Here is a 19,412-nt window from a genome sequence, read left to right as displayed (position 1 = left end):
TATATCACATGATCATATGACTGACCAGACCATCAGACGTTGTTACACATCGCTGGTCACAATGCGTTCGCATTGTTTTAGCCTTCAAATGACGCCACCCCGCTGGCTAAGCGAGCAGGCCAACAGAAGAAAGAGTGAAAGAAAGAGTACAGCAGGGGTCACCACCCCCTACCGGAGCTTCGTGGAGCTTTAAGGTGTTTTCGCTCAATAAACACTCACAACGCCCGGTCTGGGAATCGAAACCGCGATCCTACGACCGCAAGTCCGCTGCCCTAACCACTGAGCCATTGCACCTCCACATATATATATATATATATGTGTGTGTGTGTGTGTGTGTGTGTGTGTGTGTGTGTTGTGTGTGTGTGTGTGTGTGTGTGTGTGTGTGTGTGCGCGCGCGTGCGCGCGCGCGTGTGTGTAATCTCGAACATAATACGTTAGTAATGTTTCCGGGTTCTCGATTTGAGGTCAACTACTTGTAATTATTTCGCTTCATTCTACCGCCAATGCATTTGAAAAGGAAAAGCATCGGTGCACTCTGACCAAATGCTCTTTGCCCACCTCTGTGTCGACATCGTTTGTATATGCGGACGCAAAGAAAAGAAGGTAGACTGCATAGTATTTATAGTGAAACGTACAGACTGTAACACTAACACTTTATACGATCCCTCATTACATGCTGGAGTATGCAGTGTGGTCCTCAGCTGACCGGAGGCATGGAATAACATGAAAAATAGTTGTATGGATTGCGTCCAGCTATTCGCATCAGAGCTGACTCGGAGACTGGACAACAATAACAATTCTAATTCCCAATTTTCTCTTACTGAATATTATTATCCTCCATAATTTGTTACTAGTGAAGCAGAAAATAGAAACGTTTTAAGCTTGTTTTTACTCATTTCATCTTTGTCTCAGATATATCAGATAATTTCATTACAATTTTTTAGTGCTATGTTGAAGATTACTGAGTTACAACAGCATGAAAATTTTTTTGTCTAAATCAAAGAGTTGTAATTTCAGAACTGTTATGGCGAGCTCCAGAACATCTCAGATCTACGATGCCAGTACGAGGCTCACAGAAAGGCGATGTCTATTCAGTAGGTATCATTATGCAGGAAATACTTTATGAGTGTCTCCCATTTGAATCTGAAAGTTCGACTTTAACTGAAGAAGGTATATTATCATTTCTTTTCACATTCTCTAAAAGTAGTTTTTTGTTTGTTAAGGAACGTGTGAGTGTTTGAGTGTGTCTATTAGCGTGAGTGTTTCAGTACAAAGCACATTGAAATTAGAGAGACACGTTGGACTAAATGACAGGGCGCCAACTAGAATTCATGGTTAGAATATTATATATGAAACTGAGCTGCATAAATGAACAATCAAGCTTCCAAGGAATCACCACAATATCAAGAGGCATCACGAACATGCATTAGTTACTTCTGAAGATAACTGAGTCTTTGTATTTTGAGCTTTTATTGACCTTAATAGTTGAGTGGTACTTTTTTTTTATCGATGCGTAAAGTCCGAAAGGCAAAATTGCATTTGGCGGCATTTGAACTTGGAACGGAAAGAACTGTGACATTTTTGCCGCCGCCCTCATAGCTTCTGCTACTTTACTGTTATGTCACTGTATATTTAACAAGCACTCTATTAAGCTGCGATACGAAGCTCAGTTCCTTTCACAAGTTTGGGAAAAGACAACAATTAAGTATGGCTTCTTAAATCACAAAACAAAGACTAAGTTTTATTTTTTTATCTAAAAGATCCACGAGTTGTTTATAAGGTGCAATTTACTATACATTTAAACTGGATTTTCCTTTCCCATTCGTATGAGGAGTTAAATCGTTAGTTTTCCAGGTGAACTGGATGCAAATGTTTAGGCATCAATACTGTAATAGAATACCTAGAATACTTAAGTGTATTCTCCTTGGTTTATTCTACAAAGACTATTCATTAAAATATTCTCATCGCGTCTGCGTAAAGAATAATAATGAGAAACCGCTCAAGTGTATTGCTTTACAAAACCTCTTTAACATGCCATCTACAGGATCACTGTCTTCAGGTAGATCCGTAGAATCGTTAAAATGTCGGAAGAAGTGTCTTGCAGTATTTTTTCGTTCCTTTATATTCTGGGCCCAAATCTCGCCGAGGTCAACATTGCCTTTCAAACATTCGGGTTGATGAAATTCAGTACCGATCAAGTACTAGGGTCGATGGTATCGACTAATGCCTCACCTCCATATTGTTTAACTTGAGACCAAATTAGGAACAATTATATTCTTGCTTCAGTCGGTGTACTGCGGTCGGTCATTTGTGGGCCTTGAAGGGTCTAGTCGAACATTTGGACCTCGGAACTAACTTTAAGGCACAAACCTCCAATTGTCAAATGGTAGGAGAGAAAATGCAAAGACACTTATATATATCTCTCTCTATATAAACGGCAGTTTGTCTGTGCGTGTTTCTGTGTGTCTGTTTGCTTGTACCCTCACCCTGACCACGGCTTTCAACCGATTCTGATGAAACTTGACACACACATAGCCCAATGTCATAATTCAAAACTAACGCAGCGAAAATTTTGAAAAGTTCCCCCAGTTCTGAAAAAAATCGATAAATTCGACATGGGGTCGAGAATCAGGAATACGAACCACAAACTGTCTAGGGGACGCAACTCTACCTTTTTTAAATCTCAAAAGAAAATTTACCATCATTTTTTTCCTATTTTTTGGCTATAACTCTCTAAAAATGCTTTATAGTTATTTCCCTTACAAACCTGAGCAACGCCGGGCGATACTGCTAGTATATATATATATATATATATATAAGGATAATATCGATATTTAAATATCGATCTTATCAAGTGGTCAGCATGGGAATAAATACCATACAAAGGTAATAATTATTTAAAACTATAAATAAGGGTATCTGAGAGATACCACCATGCCGAAATAGCAGTCAAGACCCCGACTCCAAGAACCACCTTAAATGTTCAGATCGCGCCATGAGATAAGACAGAGAGACAAAATAAACTAGCAAAAAATATTTTACTGGATAATTCAAGATCCTGGATTTCTGGCTTTGCTTCCAATAATTTTGTCTCTCTGTCTTATCTCATAGCGCGATATGAACATTTAAGGTGGTTTTTTGAGTCGGGGTCTTGACTGCTACTTCGGCATGGTGGTATCTCTCAGATACCCTTATTTATAGTTTTATATATATATATATATATATATTATATATATATATATATATATATATATACGCACGCGACGGCTTTCACACAATTCATGCCTTCCCGTCTATTAAATTTACTCACAAAGCATTTGATAGCCCGGGACCCTGGAACATAGACATCTGTTCAAAGTGTCATGTAGTGGGATTGTAGTATGATGTTCTTCCATTCATTTATCTGTAATTTATGATTTCAACTTTGAAGTCTACCAATTGAATAACTACAAGTTATATTTAACTTTAATTTTATATAGAAATCGTAAGCAGAGTTGAAGCTGGTCTGAAACCTCCATTTCGCCCCACTTTGGAGACACCATCCGAATTTTTTTGCGAATTGATACAAAAATGCTGGAGGGAAAATCCAGACGATAGACCTGATTTGAAAATAATCTTAAATATCATTAAGTCCAAGAATAAGTAAGTATAATTCTTTCATGATTTTGCTTGTTTCAATTATTAAACTTCAGCCACATGGAGCCCGTTTTCAAAGGTTTATCCCTTGTATTTTGTCTAGTACTAATTTTATTATCGACATTGAAGGACAACGAAAAGCAAAGAAGACATGGAGGTAAAGGGAAGTAAGCAAGACTTAACCAAACAAAACTGTTTTTTATTCGACGCACATTTATGATAAAAAACAATTTTACATTAATCTGATGGGTTACTCTATACTTTTGTAGAATACAAATTTATTAGTCTTAATACCTATTTCTTTATTACCCACAAGGGGCTAAACATAGAGGGGACAAACAAGGACAGACATAGGTATTAAGTCGATTACATCGACCCCAGTGCGTAACTGGTACTTAATTTATCGACCCCGAAAGGATGAAAGGCAAAGTCGACCTCGGCGGAATTTGAACTCACAACGTAACGCAGACGAAATACCGCTAAGCATTTCGCCCGGCGTGCTAACGTTTCTACCAGCTCGCCGCCTTATTAGTCTTAATACCAGTTGTTAAGGGGTCGTGGGAGACAAATACAAAGACAGATACACATCTATCTATCTATCTATCTATCTATCTATCTATCTATCTATCTATCTATCTATATATCTATCTATCTATCTATCTATCTATCTATCTGTCTTTTGTCTGTGTGTCTGTCTATTTATGCATCTACCTACGACGGTCTTCTTTCAGTTTCTATCAACTAAATTCATTCACAAAACTTTGGTCGGCCCGGAGCTATAGTAGGAGACACTTGCCCTAGGTGCCTCGCAGTGGCTCTGAACCCGGGACCATATGGTTGGGAAGCAAACTTTTTTCCTTTTTTTACCACAGAGCAACGTCTGCACCTAATGCTGTATTTTCTACTCTGTTCACTTCGTTCACTTAGCTGCCAGGATTGATACCAAATCATTTAGGAATGTTGCTTGTAATAAACTGGCATCCGGTGTAGGACTAGGATTTATTTCTCGTGTTTAGTTCACCTGGTTGTCTAAATTAGGAACCCATATATTTTAGTAGTGGCTTGTCGTTGTTTAATCCTTTGACCGAACTGACCTATGACCAAAAGTATTTCACTCGTGACAATCTTGTCTTTTCCTATGTGCAGCGAACCCAGAATCATATCCATGAGTTCTTTTCTTTACGTTTGTAAGGTGTAATTTGGGGTAGATTTAGCTGCTAAATTTTACAAAACGGGCGATCATTTAGCGGCTCTTTTGTTGAGAATAATTCATGATATAGACTTGTATCTGGACCAGGAGGCTTTAGAGATAGCTAATGTTTTACTAATTGGTTAAATTAATACAAGATGTATACGTTGAGGGCCAAAATGTGTAGTATTCTTTTTACGCTAATCTTATATACAATTCATAATAAATTGGTTTCAAATTTCGGTACAAGGCCAGCAATTTAGGGGCAGAGGATAAGTCGAATACATCGACTCCAATACTCAGCTGATACTTATTTTATCGGCGCTGAAATGATGAAAGAAAGAATTTGAACTCAGAACGAAAAGACGGACGAAATGCCGCTATGCAGTTTGTCCAGCGAGCTAATGATTCCGCCAGTTCGTCGCCTTTGTTGTTCATGATATATTAATGACGTTTGTGCGTCTTCCATGCTGTAATTCAAGTCTTATTTTCAATTTATAGAGGGAAAGATAAAGACATAATGGAGACTCTTTTGGGAAGAATGGAAATGTATGCTTCAAACTTACAGTCCTTGGTTGACGAACGAACTGTACAGCTGGAAACAGAGCGAAAGAAATTGGAAACACTCTTACATCAAATTCTACCATCGTAAGTATATAACTGGGCTTGTTTCTTTAAATATCGCATCAGAGGAAAAAGGGTCACGGCCATGATGTTTGCAAAGTTGTCGAGACTGATGGAGACAAAAAAATTAGATGAAATCATTACACATGAGTTGTTGGTGTAAGAAGTGCATCTATGCTCAAACTAGAGACCTGCTTCCCGAATACCTGCAGCAGAGTGGATCCTGCTAAAGCCATCTAATGGCCAAGTGAACATGCTAAATTGAGCGATGGATTAAATGACTTAATATGGTGTTTCATGGTGGTGATGGTGTTAATGCCGTATCTTTTGATGGTAATGCGTATGTGTTTATGACTAAGAATATGCTATCAGATATGCTAGGCTGATACCCATGTGTAGCATCTAAAGGTAACCAAGCTCGTTGAAACAGATATATAAATAAATAAATGAATAAATTATCAAAAGGCAACGGAGTTCTGGGACTCGAAAATTCTTTCTTTCTGCTTTTTTTTACTTCATTCTAAAGGTTTTGCTTACCGGAGACTTAGAAGTTTAACATTGTACAAGAACGATACAATCCGTTAATCGTATATTCTTGCCGCCTATAAAAATGAAATCCTCCTTTCCAATCACTGAGATAAAACTCTGTGGTCGATCGAATTCCTACAAACGTGCACCGTTTTAAAAAAAGGACACTTTGGACAATGATTTGTAGTTGTGCAAAAAGCTAGGATGGAATAAGCTAGGATGGAATAAGATCATAAGTCTTTTCGAGCAGAGCTCACATGTAAATATACATCAGCAGATCTTTCTAAAATATTTTAACCTGAAGAATGATCTGGAGTTGCTTAAGTCTTGATCTCCTTTGCACGAACAGTCCAGCTGTTGTTAGTGTTGTTGCATTAATTCTTCCTTTTCAAACTTTTCTAACTAAAGGCTTTATGGCTCAGTACTGAAATTTCGGTTTATGGTTGTCCATCAGAACCTATAATGATCAGCTTCTCCTTCATTAGAAAATCCTTGACTGTATATTTCAGCCCTTGATATATACATTTACATATTCGGTCCTAGACGGGATGGATGAAGGTTTAGTTGGAGAGGTTAGTCATCATTTGCGAACATGCCACTTTTCTTGTTGCCTGTTGAATGTTTTCAGTCCCTCTCTAACATGAGATCGGTAAGTGAAAAACTCATTGAATATAGAGTATCTCTGTCACAAACAGTAGAGAACTGCTTTTCTCTAAGTGATCCATGTGAAAGTTTAATTGGTTTAAAACTTACGTCCTATTCGTACCATTTCTGTGTAACACCCAATTTCCCAAAAAGGGTAAGATAGTTGGGCTGTTGCTGTTGGCATTAATGTCGATACTGTTGATGGGAGAGGAGAGAGGGAGGGAAGGAGATAGAGAGATATACATAGAGAGAGAGAGAGAGAGAGAGAGAGAGAGAGAGAGAGAGAGAGAGAGAGAGAGAGAGAGAGAGAAAGAAAAATTGAGATTCTCCTGTCTAGTGGAATTTGAATGTAGATGTCTTGAAGGGATTTAGTTCGGTGCTCTACAATTTCCGGCTCTCCACCTGCTTCAGATATTTGTTTACATTCAGTTGCATTTATCGAACAACATTGGAGGCGTGGAAAGTAGGAGACTTTGATGCAAGGGCAATTGCCAATCTACACACACACACACACACACACCACACATACACGCACACACAAACAGACACACGCACACAAGCCCCTTTTACAGACATGCGTGTGCAGATATAAATAAATGGCCAGCCTGACCATTAGAGCACCTTACATTGATATGGTATATTGATTACTGCACCATAAAAAAAAAAATAAATAAATAAATAAAAGGATAAGACTGCAAAAAGGTGTCCACAAAATCAACATTAATATTTGTTCTTTTCAGATCAATTGCAAACCAACTGAAGCTCGGTAAACCTGTAGAACCGGAATCATTTGATTGTGTATCAGTGTTCTTCAGTGATATTGTGGGATATACAGATCTCTCGTTCAGCAGTACACCTTTAGAGGTAAATCTTATGACATCATTAACATCCTAAGCAGATTTCTTAATTCTACTTACACTGAACTTTTCTTTTCTTTTCTTTTCTTCCCATTTCTTTTGTGTAGTATTCAAATATTAAAAAAAAATCCTTTTAGAGTTTCAGTTGTGGGGTTGCGGCCATGCCTTCAAACGTTTTGGTCGATTGTATTGATCACAATTAATTTTGCTGATATTTACTTTATGTTATCGAGAAAGAAAGGCAAAGTTGAGTGGGTGTCATATTCAACCAAATATCACAAAAAATCTTTTTGCTCAATGCACCTATTCTTCCATATTATACATACATACATACATACGTACATACATAATACATACATACATATATACATACATACATACATACATACATACATATATATATATACATATATATATATACATATATATACATACATATATATATATACATACATATATATATATATACATATATATATATATATATATATATAATATATATATATATATATATACAGGATGTGGTGAATATATTGTCGTCTAAATTACGCAAAAATGAAAATAACAATGACATCTCATTTTAATAGATATATTTACCAATATTACATAAAAATATCTTGAAATACTGAAGAGTAAATTTTTTCAATAAAATCGCCATTGGCTTCAACCATGGCCTCCAGGCGATTTCAGAATTTCCTGCAACTCTTCTGAACGGTCTCCTTGTTTAAGTTGGTGAATGCTGCTGTAATCCTTGCCTTCAGTTCATCTTTGGTGTTACAAGGAGTTTTGTTGGTCTCTCGCTCAGTTGTGCCCCACACATAATAACCAAGGGCATTACAGTCTGGGGCGTTTGGTGGCTAGATGTCAGGGGCGATGTGGTCGCAAAAATTGTCTGACAGCCATGACTGGGTCCTCCTGCTTGTGTGGCATCGTGCAGAGTCGTGTTGCCAGGGTCTTCCAGCAGCTACCCTCTTGATCCAGGCCTGCGCTACCTCCTCCAGGCACTTGATGTAGGCCTCCGTGTCGAGTTTGAGGCCGTGTGGGAAGTTGAATGGAGGCATAACGTCGCCATCATTAGTGATCTCTCCAAACACCATGATGTTGACTGGATGTTTGATTTTTATCACTCTCGGTACATGTTTTGAGGACACGGCAAGCCAACGGATGTTCTATGTTCCCCATCTGTTGATAGGGGGAGCTTCCGGCGCGAATGCCAAGCAGTAGAGCATGTCGTTTCCGAATTTCTTGCAGAGTGAATCGCGTCATGATGCTGCCTTTCTCAGAAACTGTGTCCAACTGACCCTACAATACTGTGTAGTCGACAGAATCAAAAGCAATCAATGCACATACACGAAATTAAAAATATAAAACGGCGACAATTTACCCATTGCACCTTGTGTATGTATGTATGTATGTATGTATGTATGTATGTATGTATGTATGTATGTATGTATGTATATCTATCTATCTATCTATCTATCTATCTATTCTTAAGCCATCGTAGGCAGTCCGATGATGGCTTAGTTGGCCGTAACTTCGAAGTCACTGTCAATATTCATGTTTAAGAAGAAGAAATTTATACTTTACAAAAATATAGTGGAACGCCTCTGATTAATGTAAAATTGTTCTTAGTTATAATTGAACATAAAACCAAGCATTAATATAATACATATAAAATCCATAACAATGAGTCTAGCAAAATACGATTTCTCGGACTTACGGTTATTGATCTAACCACTCGACTGTCCAAATTCAGGACTAAAATATTTTATTAGTGTGTCGAGAAGACTATATTGTCGAAGAGTGTTTTGCTTGTTTTTGAGTTGATTGCAACTATGGCTTTCTGTTGAGCTGAGGAGGTTAAAGTCATGAGAATCATCTCCAGTTTGAAAAACCTGTTGATGCCTCAAACTTATTGATTAACAGGAAACTCAGGAGTGGTTCTGTTGTAGCTCGTCTGATATACGGCTGAACTTTGAGAAAATGCTCTTATGTTGAGTAGAAAATAATTATTTACGTTATTGCAATAAAAATGTTGCAAGGGAAACAAGTACAATATAAAAAGCAGCAAAATAGAAAGTTATCTCCCTTGACAATTTCTTTTTAGTGAGAAAGTGGCACGTACGCATGCGCGCGCGCAAACACCCAGACACGCACACAGACGCATGCTCGCGCGCGCGAGCACACACACACATTTGAAGAAAGATTTTCTTAAATTACAAATTAATTTTATGTAAAAAAAAATCTTTAAAACTTAGAATGACACAAAAGATTTGTATCAGTCTGTTTTTTAAAGATTTCAAAAATATACTTAATGATTTTTAATTTAAGAATGTTTTTGTGAGTGTATCAAAAATACTTTCTAAAATCTTAATGGATGGTTCACCGTCAGTTACGACGAGGTTTCATTTGTTCTGTCAGCTGAATTACCTGCGCACTGAATTAGCGCATGAGTAGCTGACCACTCCACACACACACATTGTCTCTTCGAAATCTCTGTGTGTGGACACGACTATATATTTGAAATAAGGCGGCGTTGGCAGACTTGTTAGCGCGCCGGGCGAAATGCTTAGCGGTATTTCGTCTGTCGTTACGTTCTGAGTTCAAATTCCGCCGAGGTCGACTTTACCTTTCATCCTTTCGGGGTCGATAAATAAAGTACCAGTTTCGCTCTGGGGTCGATGTAATCGACTTAATCCGTTTGTCTGTCCTTGTTTGTCCCCTCTATGTTTAGCCCCTTGTGGGCAATAAAGAAATATATATTTGAAATACAGGGGCTTTCAATCCGACGGTCTTTCTATACTGTTTCAGTCGACCAAACTGTACAGCTAAGGCATGGATACATGATTGGCCTTTAGAGAATGACATTTGCCCAAAATCCCACACTGTGGGTTCGAAACAGGAACATCGTGGTTGTGAGGCAATTATTTTAACCATTTGAACATGCATACATGTATATGTGTGTGTGTGTATGTATGTATGTATGTATGTATGCATGTTTGTTTTTTTGTTTGTTTGTTTGTGTGTTCCTTCCTTCATTCCTTCCTTCCTTCCTTCCTTCCTTCTCAAGCCATGCCTGGCTCATAAGGGCCGCTTTCCCGTTTTCTTGACGTATAGGTTTCCAACCCGGATGGGACGCCGGTCCGTCGCAGGTGAGCTGCAAGATGCAGGAGGAAAGAGTGAGAGAAAGTTGTGGGGAAAGAGTCAGCAGAAGTTCGCCATTACCTTCTGCCGGAGCCGCGTCGCTTATAAACACACACATCGCCCGGTCTAAGATTCGAACCCGCGATCCCTCGACGGCGAATCCGCTGCTCTAACCACTAGGCCATGAGCCTCCACAAAAAATAAATGCGTCCTTTTAAAGCCTAACCATGCTCATGGGCCCGGTTTCCCGGTTTCTATAGCGTATGTGTTCCTCAGCTGGACGGGACGCCAGCCCATTGCAGCATTACTCATTTTTGCCAGCTGAGTGGACTGGACCAACGTGAAATGAAGTGTTTTGCTCAAGAACACAACGCGCCGCCCGGTCCAGGAATCGAAACCACAATCTTACGATCATGGTGCTAACCACTAAGCCACGCGCCTCCACCTATGTATGTATGTATGTATGTATGTATGTATGTATGTATGTGTGTGTGTGTGTGTGTGTGTGTGTGTGTGTGTGTGTGATTGAATGACAGGATTGTTCGAAAAAAGTCTCCTCTGTCGCCTCGAGTTCTCCAATACCTTGCCTTCTAAGAGAGATTTTAGTAATAGAAACTGAGCGGAAGCGTGTTCTTGTGTGTGTGTGTGTGTGTGTGTGTGTGTGTGTGTGTGTGTGTGTGTGTATGTCTGTGTGTGTCTGTGTGTGTGTGTGTGTGTATGTCTGTGTGTGTCTGTGTGTGTGGGTCTGCTGATGTAAAACGGTGCATCTAGCAGTATCCATTTAAGATGCATCCGTTATATTCAGAAGCTAAATTAACCATTCGATAAACAGAGATCAATAAAAATCAGCGCAAGACTGAAATAATTACCAGGATTGATAATTGATATGATTGTTGAAAACTCCTGGAAGCGGTACTCGAGCATGACCGTAGTTCTATGATTCTATAGGTTTTCCAATTTACATTCTTTCTTTTTTACTGTGTGCATAATTTATTGCAAAATCTAGTGTGGTAAGTAGCTTGCTTACCAACCAGATGGTTAAGAGTTCAGTCCCACTGCGTGGCACCTTGGACAAGTATCTTCTACTATAACATCGGGCCGACCAAAGCCTTGTGAGTGGATTTGGTAGACGGAAACTGAAAGAAGCCCATCGTATGTATGTATATATGTGTGTGTGTGTGTGTGTCTGTATTTGTCCCCCCCCCACCAACATCGCTTGACAACCGATGCTGGTGTGTTTACGTCCCCAGTAACTTAGCGGCAAAAGAGACTGATAGAATAAGTACTAGGCTTCCAAAGAATAAGTCCCAGGGTCGATTTGCTCGACTAAGGGCAGTGCTCCAGCATGGCTGCAGTCAAATGACTGAAACAAATAAAAGAGTAAAAGAGTAAAGATTATACTCGAACTAGTATATTACTATTATATTCATTAAGTAAATTCAGTAGAATTTGAGAAAAGGTGGGTAACGGTGGTGGCTATGGGGTAGATATTAAGAAGAGATATGAAATATTAGTAAACTTAAAGAAAGAAATATTTAACGCAACGGCTGAAAACTTTTGCTGGCAAATATGAGAAGACAGAAACAAACCTAAAATTAATTTATTGGTTAATAAGGTGGTGAATTGGCAGTATCATTTGCACGTCGGCGAAAATGCTTAGCGTCATTCATCTGGCGATTTACGTTCTGAATTCAAATTCCACAGGGTGTGATTCTGCCTTTGAACCTTTCGGGGGCGGAAAAATAAATACCAGTCAAGTACTGGGGTCGATGTAATGGATTTTCCCACTTCCCCACAAATCTGCTGACATTGTGCCAATATTAGAAAGAATTTATAGGCGTAGGAGTGGCTGTGTGGTAAGTAGCTTGCTTACTTCCGGTTAACCAGAATGCAACACTAGTTGGTCTGGACTGTTACAGTGAGAAGATGTGAGTTTCGACTCCGTGAATAGAAAAAAAGAACAAAAGGAAAATTGTCAATTATGGCTCGCTATAGCGAGCAAAATACTGGGTTCTCATCACCGTAACGGTGAATTGAGAATTTTTGCTTGAAAATTCTTTTTGTAAATTCTACTGGGCGTATCTCGCCAGAAAAATAAGAATAAGCCATTTGGATTACTTGTTTGGATTACCTTTTTGGAGTATTATACAAAGGATTCCCTGTCTGTGCTATTTGTGAGGTTTTTCTTTTACTTTTCCCTTCTATTTTTTCTTTCTTTCTAAATTTTGGTTCATTCTTTTCATTACTTTAATTTCAGTTTCCTCCTCTCCTCTTTTATTTTGTTTTATTTTCATTCGGTTTAGTTTTTTGTCAGACTGTCTTTTGAACTACTTTTGAACTGTTTTTTGACATGGCAGAGAAGGAACTTAAAAAGAAAAACTCTGTCTTAGAGTGGGAAATTAACCCGCCTAAGCAGTGGTTAAAAGATATGGAGGAGAAGACGATGGTACTTAGAACTTATTCTAAAGTTCTTAATTCCATCACCGTCTTCCCAAAACAAGTAATAAAAAATGAACTTAAAGAATATTTGTCCTCTTTAAAATATATATCGCGTGGTGTCAGACATGCAACCGTACGGTTGCTGTTTGACAACGGGGAAAAGGCTCGCCAGTTTGTGAGTCAGCCTTTAGAAGGCAAGGAAATTCTGTTCCTTCCGTCATATTGTGGAAGAAAATTAATACGAGCCTGGGTATGTGGATTACCCCCAAGCACCGAAGCGGATTGGATTGAAGATACCATCCGACGGGGACAGGGGGATGGCGGGCCCAGGCTCTTAATAGTAAGGGTATTGCCGGCGGTCGATTGGGAAGGGTCAAAAGCGATTTTGACCCTGTGGACCCCATCGGCTGCAACAGATCTGGTTTTTCCAGATTTCTTGAAAATGGCTGGCAGCAGGTATCCGGTGATACTTGAGGGACGTCCCCCCAAGTATCACTCGTGCCTGCAGCCAGGCCACATTAAAAGGAACTGCTCCCAGGACCATGGTAAGGTCCTGGAACAGTCACTAGATGCCACTTCCCCTACCTGGTCAAAGGGAGAGGTGGATGTGGTCGAGGAGGCTTCAGCCTCCGCAACTGAAAAAAGATCAAAAAGGAAGAAGGCGGGCAACAATAGTTGCCCGCCGAAGGAACCTAAGGCTTCGGGAGGCGGGGGAGCGTCTCCGGACAAAGCGGAAGGGCTCCACTCTCCCGAAGTCAGGAAGAAAAGAAAAAAAGAAGGAAGAAGAACGGGTTATCTCAGCGGGGAGATGATGTGCCGTCTGCATGTCCCGAAGTTGTGCCACCCACGCTGGAAGAAACCACCCCCACCCTTAAAGATGATCAATTAATTATCTTTTTCTATAAGGGCGGGGAGGTGGAAAAATAGTAGAAGAACATAAAGAGACAGTAGATATGCCCTTCACACGGGATCTCGAATGTTCTCCGCACATAGCTGTGGAGGTCATAAGGTTTCCCCTGTGGGAAAGGCTTAAAGGATTTGGGGAGGAGTGTCGCATATGGGCGGGTGGCCCTTACACGACTTACATGTCCTATATGAGTGAGGCATGGGAAATGGTGGGATACAGGAACTCAAGCGGCATTGAAGATAATGATGAATATATCGATGGTTATATCGAAGAGTAGGAGTGAAAGACCCTTGTTATAGGGTTTGAAACCTCATCTTATTGTATTATTTGTAGTGGTTTATAACCTCAATTGTGTGTTTTAAAAAAAAACATGTTAAGTAAGAGGTTTTAGTGCCTCCTTCTTGTAAGAGGTTTGAAACCTCATATTGATTTTTAAAAAAAGAAAATATGTTTTCGAGAAAAATCCAATCGGCGGGTGTTGGGTTTCGTCTCTTATTTATTCATTCTATTTCATTTTCATTCATTAATGTGTTTGTCCAGCCCGCAAAGCTACACACTCTGTGTACTGTCTATGATGACAAATTTTATGAAATAAAGTAGCTAGCTTACCAGCCACATGGTTCCGGGTTCAGTCCCACAGCGTGGCACCTTGGGCAAGTGTCTTCAACTATAGCCTCGGGCCGACCAAAGACTTGTGAGTGGATTTGGTAGACGCAAACTGAAAGAAGCCCGTCGTATATATGTATATATATATATATATATATATATATATAAAGTTAATCCAAACATGAAAACACAAAGAGAAAACACAACAACGCGAGGACGTGGAACAAATATAGTATTATTGGACGCTCAGGGAGGAAGGGAAGAAGGAGGGTTTTACGTTTTGAGCGGAGCTCTTCGTCAGAAACATAGGAAAAGGAAAGATCCAGAGAAGGGGAGACGGAAGAAAAAAAATCGCCAACGGTACACACGCGGTTACATTATATATATATATATGTATATGTATATGTGAGTGTATATGTTTGTATGTTTATGTTTGTCACGCCAACATCGCTTGACAACCGATGCTGTTGTGTTTACGTCCCCGTAACTTACAAAGCCAGTAGGCTTACAAAGAATAAGTCCTGGGGTCGATTTGCTCAACTAAAAGGCGGTGCTCCAGCATGGCCACAGTCAAATGACTGAAACAAGTAAAAGAGTAAAAGATATATATGTGTGTGTGTGTGTGTGCAAGCGCGCGTGTGTGTGTATAACACCCCAAATCGATATACATGGACAAAGGGATGTTCCCAATAAATGAAAAGAAAGCCCCTGTATAGGTGTGCTCGTCTAATCCTTTCATCAGTTGTCTATTACTGTCTGCTTTTTTATTTTCGAAAGAAAATTTTCCGTCTCGTTATTTTTTGCAATATTACAATATTGTTCATAACGCAGCGCGCACACACATACATACACGCACATTCTTTCTACTCTCACCCTTGCTGTCTTAAAATAGCTAATAAATAGCTAATAAAAAAAGCGGGGAAAGGCACCATAATTAGTACTGGCGTTAATCAAATTTGCACAATGGGAAAGCAATGGATGTATGGCTGCATGTTTAAGAATTTCGTTTTGCAATTATATGGTTTCAGGTTCAATATATCTCAATACCATCATTACTCGGCACCTACAACAGAACAAGTGTTATCTATGTTTCCATAACCTCGAGCCAGCCAAAGCCTTATGGGTGAAATTTAAGAAAAGGAAACTGTGGAAATCTGTCAGTGGGAACTATTTCAGTTCTTCTGTGGTAGATTTAATCCGTAGCCTAGTTTTTACATCGTCACCTGATTGACATTATCCGGTACTGATATTGTTATGTTCTCGATTCTTTCTCCTTCATTTTGGCTATCATTCGTTTGTGAATATGGGTAGTTCGTATCCTTTACTTGTTTCAGTCATTCAAATATGCCCATCCTGGGGTACTGTTTTGAAGGCTTTTTAGTCGAATCACTCGATCCCCACCCCCTAGTGCTTATTTTTAAGTCCGGTACTTATTCTGTTGGTGTCTTTCGCCGAACCACTAAGATACAGAGGTCGTAAAGAAACCAACAGCAGTTGTCAGGAGGTGCAATGGCCCAATGGTTAGGGCAGCAGACTCGCAGTCGTAAGAACGCAGTTTTGATTCCCAGACTGGGCATTGTGAATGTTTATTGAGCAAAAACACCTAAGCTCTACGAAGCTCCAGCAGGGTGGTGGTGGTGAACCCCGCTGTATTCTCTCACCACAACTTTCTCTCACTCTTTCTTCCTACTTTTTCCACAAAGCAGGGGAACCATGGTGTAACCCACAATGGTGTGGTAAACTTTCAGACTCTATTCTAGATTGCGAATCCTCTGTACCCCAGAGCTCTCTACCCGTTAAAAAGCCACCGTTTATGGAATGAGGATAACAACGCATATGGTGGGTGGATCTTCAAGTTGCCACACGCATTCTTAGTAGCTTAGAGTAGGCACGGGTTAGAGATTATTCTTTGTGGCTAATGGCGTGGGTCCTGATTGGAAGAAGAAGAAGACAGCAGTTGTCAAACGAGGTGGTGGTCAAGCACACACACACGCACACGCACACATACACACGCACACGCACACACACACACACACACACACACGACTGTCCTCCACAGTTTCCATCTAATAAACCCACTCACAATGTATTTATCGGTGCGGTGGGGTATAGCAGAAGACAATTGCCTAAGTGTCTTCTGCTATAGCCGAAACCACATGGCTACCTAAGTGTCTTCTGCTGAATCCGAAACCACGTCGTTGCAAAGTTAGTTTCTTAACCACACAGTGCCAGTGAATTTTCTCCTTTTTTATGGCTGTGAGGGAATCTCGGGGTATTTAAACCTAAGATATTGGCACAATCCTGACTGCAAGTATTGCAGAATACTGTTTGTAATTTTGGTGTAGTGGGTTTTATTCTAACCTTTTCTCTTTTTGGTTTCTGCTGTTTTATGCTTTCAACCATTTTCGTCGTTCACCACCCATGACCTCGCACGTAATGATTTCTTTATTGAATAATAATTCAGTGGATGAAACTGAATTATTATTGAGAAATCATTATGTGCATGGTCACGGGTGGTGAACAGCAAAAATAGAGCGCCAGTGAAAACAAAAAGTTTCTAGAGACTGTTATAATTCTTCATGTTGCGAGTTCAAATCGCCTTGGGATCGATTTTGCATTTTTTCATCTGGATCGATTTTGCATTTCATCCTTCTGGATCGATAAAATAGCAAACATTAATAAACTGTAAAAAGATTCAATCGATTATACCACACCCTTCCTATAAATGTTTATTCATTGCTAAAAAAGTCTAACGTTAGACGAAATGGCTAGCGATACTCTAGTTTTGTTCTTTTGTATTTGAGTTCGAATCTTACTGGAATCGACTTTGCTTTTCAGCCACCGATAGCATATGTGCCAGTGATCTAGTGGGAAACGATTCAATCGAATATATATCTCCTTTTAAAATCTGTGACCTTAGATCAATGTTTACAAAGTTGCATATTCGGTTCGCCCAAGTTTTAATACGTAATTGTAAGGCCAGCTAGCCACTTCACATATACAAAATAAGCATCGAAATAGAAGCATGAAAAAATAAAAATATTAATCTGTTAGATCAGTATTCTTAGAGTCAAACCACTGCAGGTATTTCGTTGTTCCATAGGGATGGCAATTATAAAACTATTGTTTATCTAATCGTTAGATATTCTGGGGATTTTGCTTGCAATAAAATGGTGTCCTAAAAAGAATGTAGAATTTCTTTTAGCATTTTTGAGGCAATTATAATGCAACAAAAGAAATCGACTTATAAGCTCGTGAAAGCTTCGGAAGAGTTTTTCCACCAGATAAAAATCTGCCAAACCAAATTCTTGATAACGACTGTTTAAGTTTGTCGCGATTAATTTTTTTATCAGGAGTAGACACAACGAATTGCCGATGAGAAGCTACGAACCAGTAACCTATCAGTTGGTTATTATTCTTTTTCTATTTACTATTCAAGCTCCAATCAACCCTCATCACTGCACGCACGTATGTCTTACATTTGCACATGCGTTGTACGTACCATGGACGAGTTCTCTAAATTATTACCAGCGATCATAAATGAAATTATAGAATCTCTCTACAGAAAATTATTTTACTTCTGTTCCAATAACTGCTAATGAACAATTTCAATTATTTACACATTAGCTCCAGTGTGCGAGATATTTGATTAGATTTCTAATTGCATAAATTTTAATAAACAGAAACTGCTGCGAGGAAACAAGTGGTGGTTTAGTTCAGAAAAAAAAAATTCACTTAGCAACCCTTCATATCGAAAAATCGAAACAGAGATTCTGTGCTTTAAAACAAATCATTCGCACCAAATCTTTCGTATAAAGAAGGGAGTGATAATGATAAGTGACATATCTATTATTTTTTCCCAGACAATCGCTAAGAACAGCTTTGTTGACAGTCACGATCAAAATATCGCAAAAACCTCGAATCTATAAAGAATCTGAAAATAACAATTGAATGAACGTGACCCATAAAAAAATTGTTGTGGCACTGTTGACTTCGCATGAAGATATTGCTGACACCATAATAAAGAAAAGAAACTTGGCAAGGAGCCTAGTATTTAGTTTGTGAGATTTCAATAGTGAATTATTTAAACTTTATCCTTGGCTTTCCTATGACATTGACAAATGTTAAACTTCGTATTTAAATGGTTCATACACTTTTATTCTACTTTTAACAACTGGAAAAAGACAAACCGGCTTATAAAGATCATGAAGTGGATAGACTATCAAGCGAACGAGAAACACAAGTATTTGGTGTTTGGTCAGTAATATATTCTGTATAGAAGAAGCAAGTAACGTGAAACTAAGGGTAATTGGAAACTATGTTCATTGCCCTCACCCAAAGCTCAACAAATCCATACAAAGGACTGCATAACATAGGTGAAGTTTTGGAACTTCTACATCTTTGATACAAAGATATTTCTTTGACAAAGAAAAACAAACAAAAAAATTAGTAAATCAGTTAGCTACAAATATGTCTAAAACAAAATACTTGGTATCATGGTGGTTATAGGCAGCATAGCTAACGATATGAATAAGTGTTGAGGATAATCCCCTAATGTTGATGGAACATCAAGTGTCAACAGATTGGAGAAAGCCGTATTGTGACCTAGATTGAAGTCAGTGGATGTGTTAAATCGTTAGAGCATCGGGCAAAATGCATTGCGGTATTTGTTCTGGTTCTTTATGTTCTGAGCTCAGGTCACTTTGACTTTTACCGTTTCTGGGTCGATAAGATAAAGTATCTGTCAGGTATAACTAATCTCAGCCTTTCAAAATTGCTGGAATAGTGTCTGAAGAAAGAACTATTTTGCCCCATATTCTTTACTGAAGGACAAATT

General features: G+C 39.0%; 1 protein-coding gene across 1 annotated transcript in view; it reads left to right on the top strand.

The window, feature by feature from the left end:
- LOC115214401 (atrial natriuretic peptide receptor 1-like) overlaps positions 1 to 19,412 on the top strand; it is a 300,999-nt gene that overhangs the window by 61,763 nt on the left and 219,824 nt on the right. Inside the window, exons 15-18 of the mRNA XM_029783597.2 lie at positions 1,018 to 1,170; positions 3,480 to 3,642; positions 5,327 to 5,473; positions 7,363 to 7,486. Coding sequence (XP_029639457.2) covers positions 1,018 to 1,170; positions 3,480 to 3,642; positions 5,327 to 5,473; positions 7,363 to 7,486 — 587 coding nt within the window. The remainder of the gene's footprint in view (positions 1 to 1,017; positions 1,171 to 3,479; positions 3,643 to 5,326; positions 5,474 to 7,362; positions 7,487 to 19,412) is intronic.

The sequence above is a fragment of the Octopus sinensis genome, linkage group LG7 (assembly GCF_006345805.1).
Source record: "Octopus sinensis linkage group LG7, ASM634580v1, whole genome shotgun sequence".
NCBI lineage: Eukaryota > Metazoa > Mollusca > Cephalopoda > Octopoda > Octopodidae > Octopus > Octopus sinensis.
Note: the sequence above shows the minus strand (reverse complement) of the source record. Positions and strands in the feature narration are given on the sequence as shown.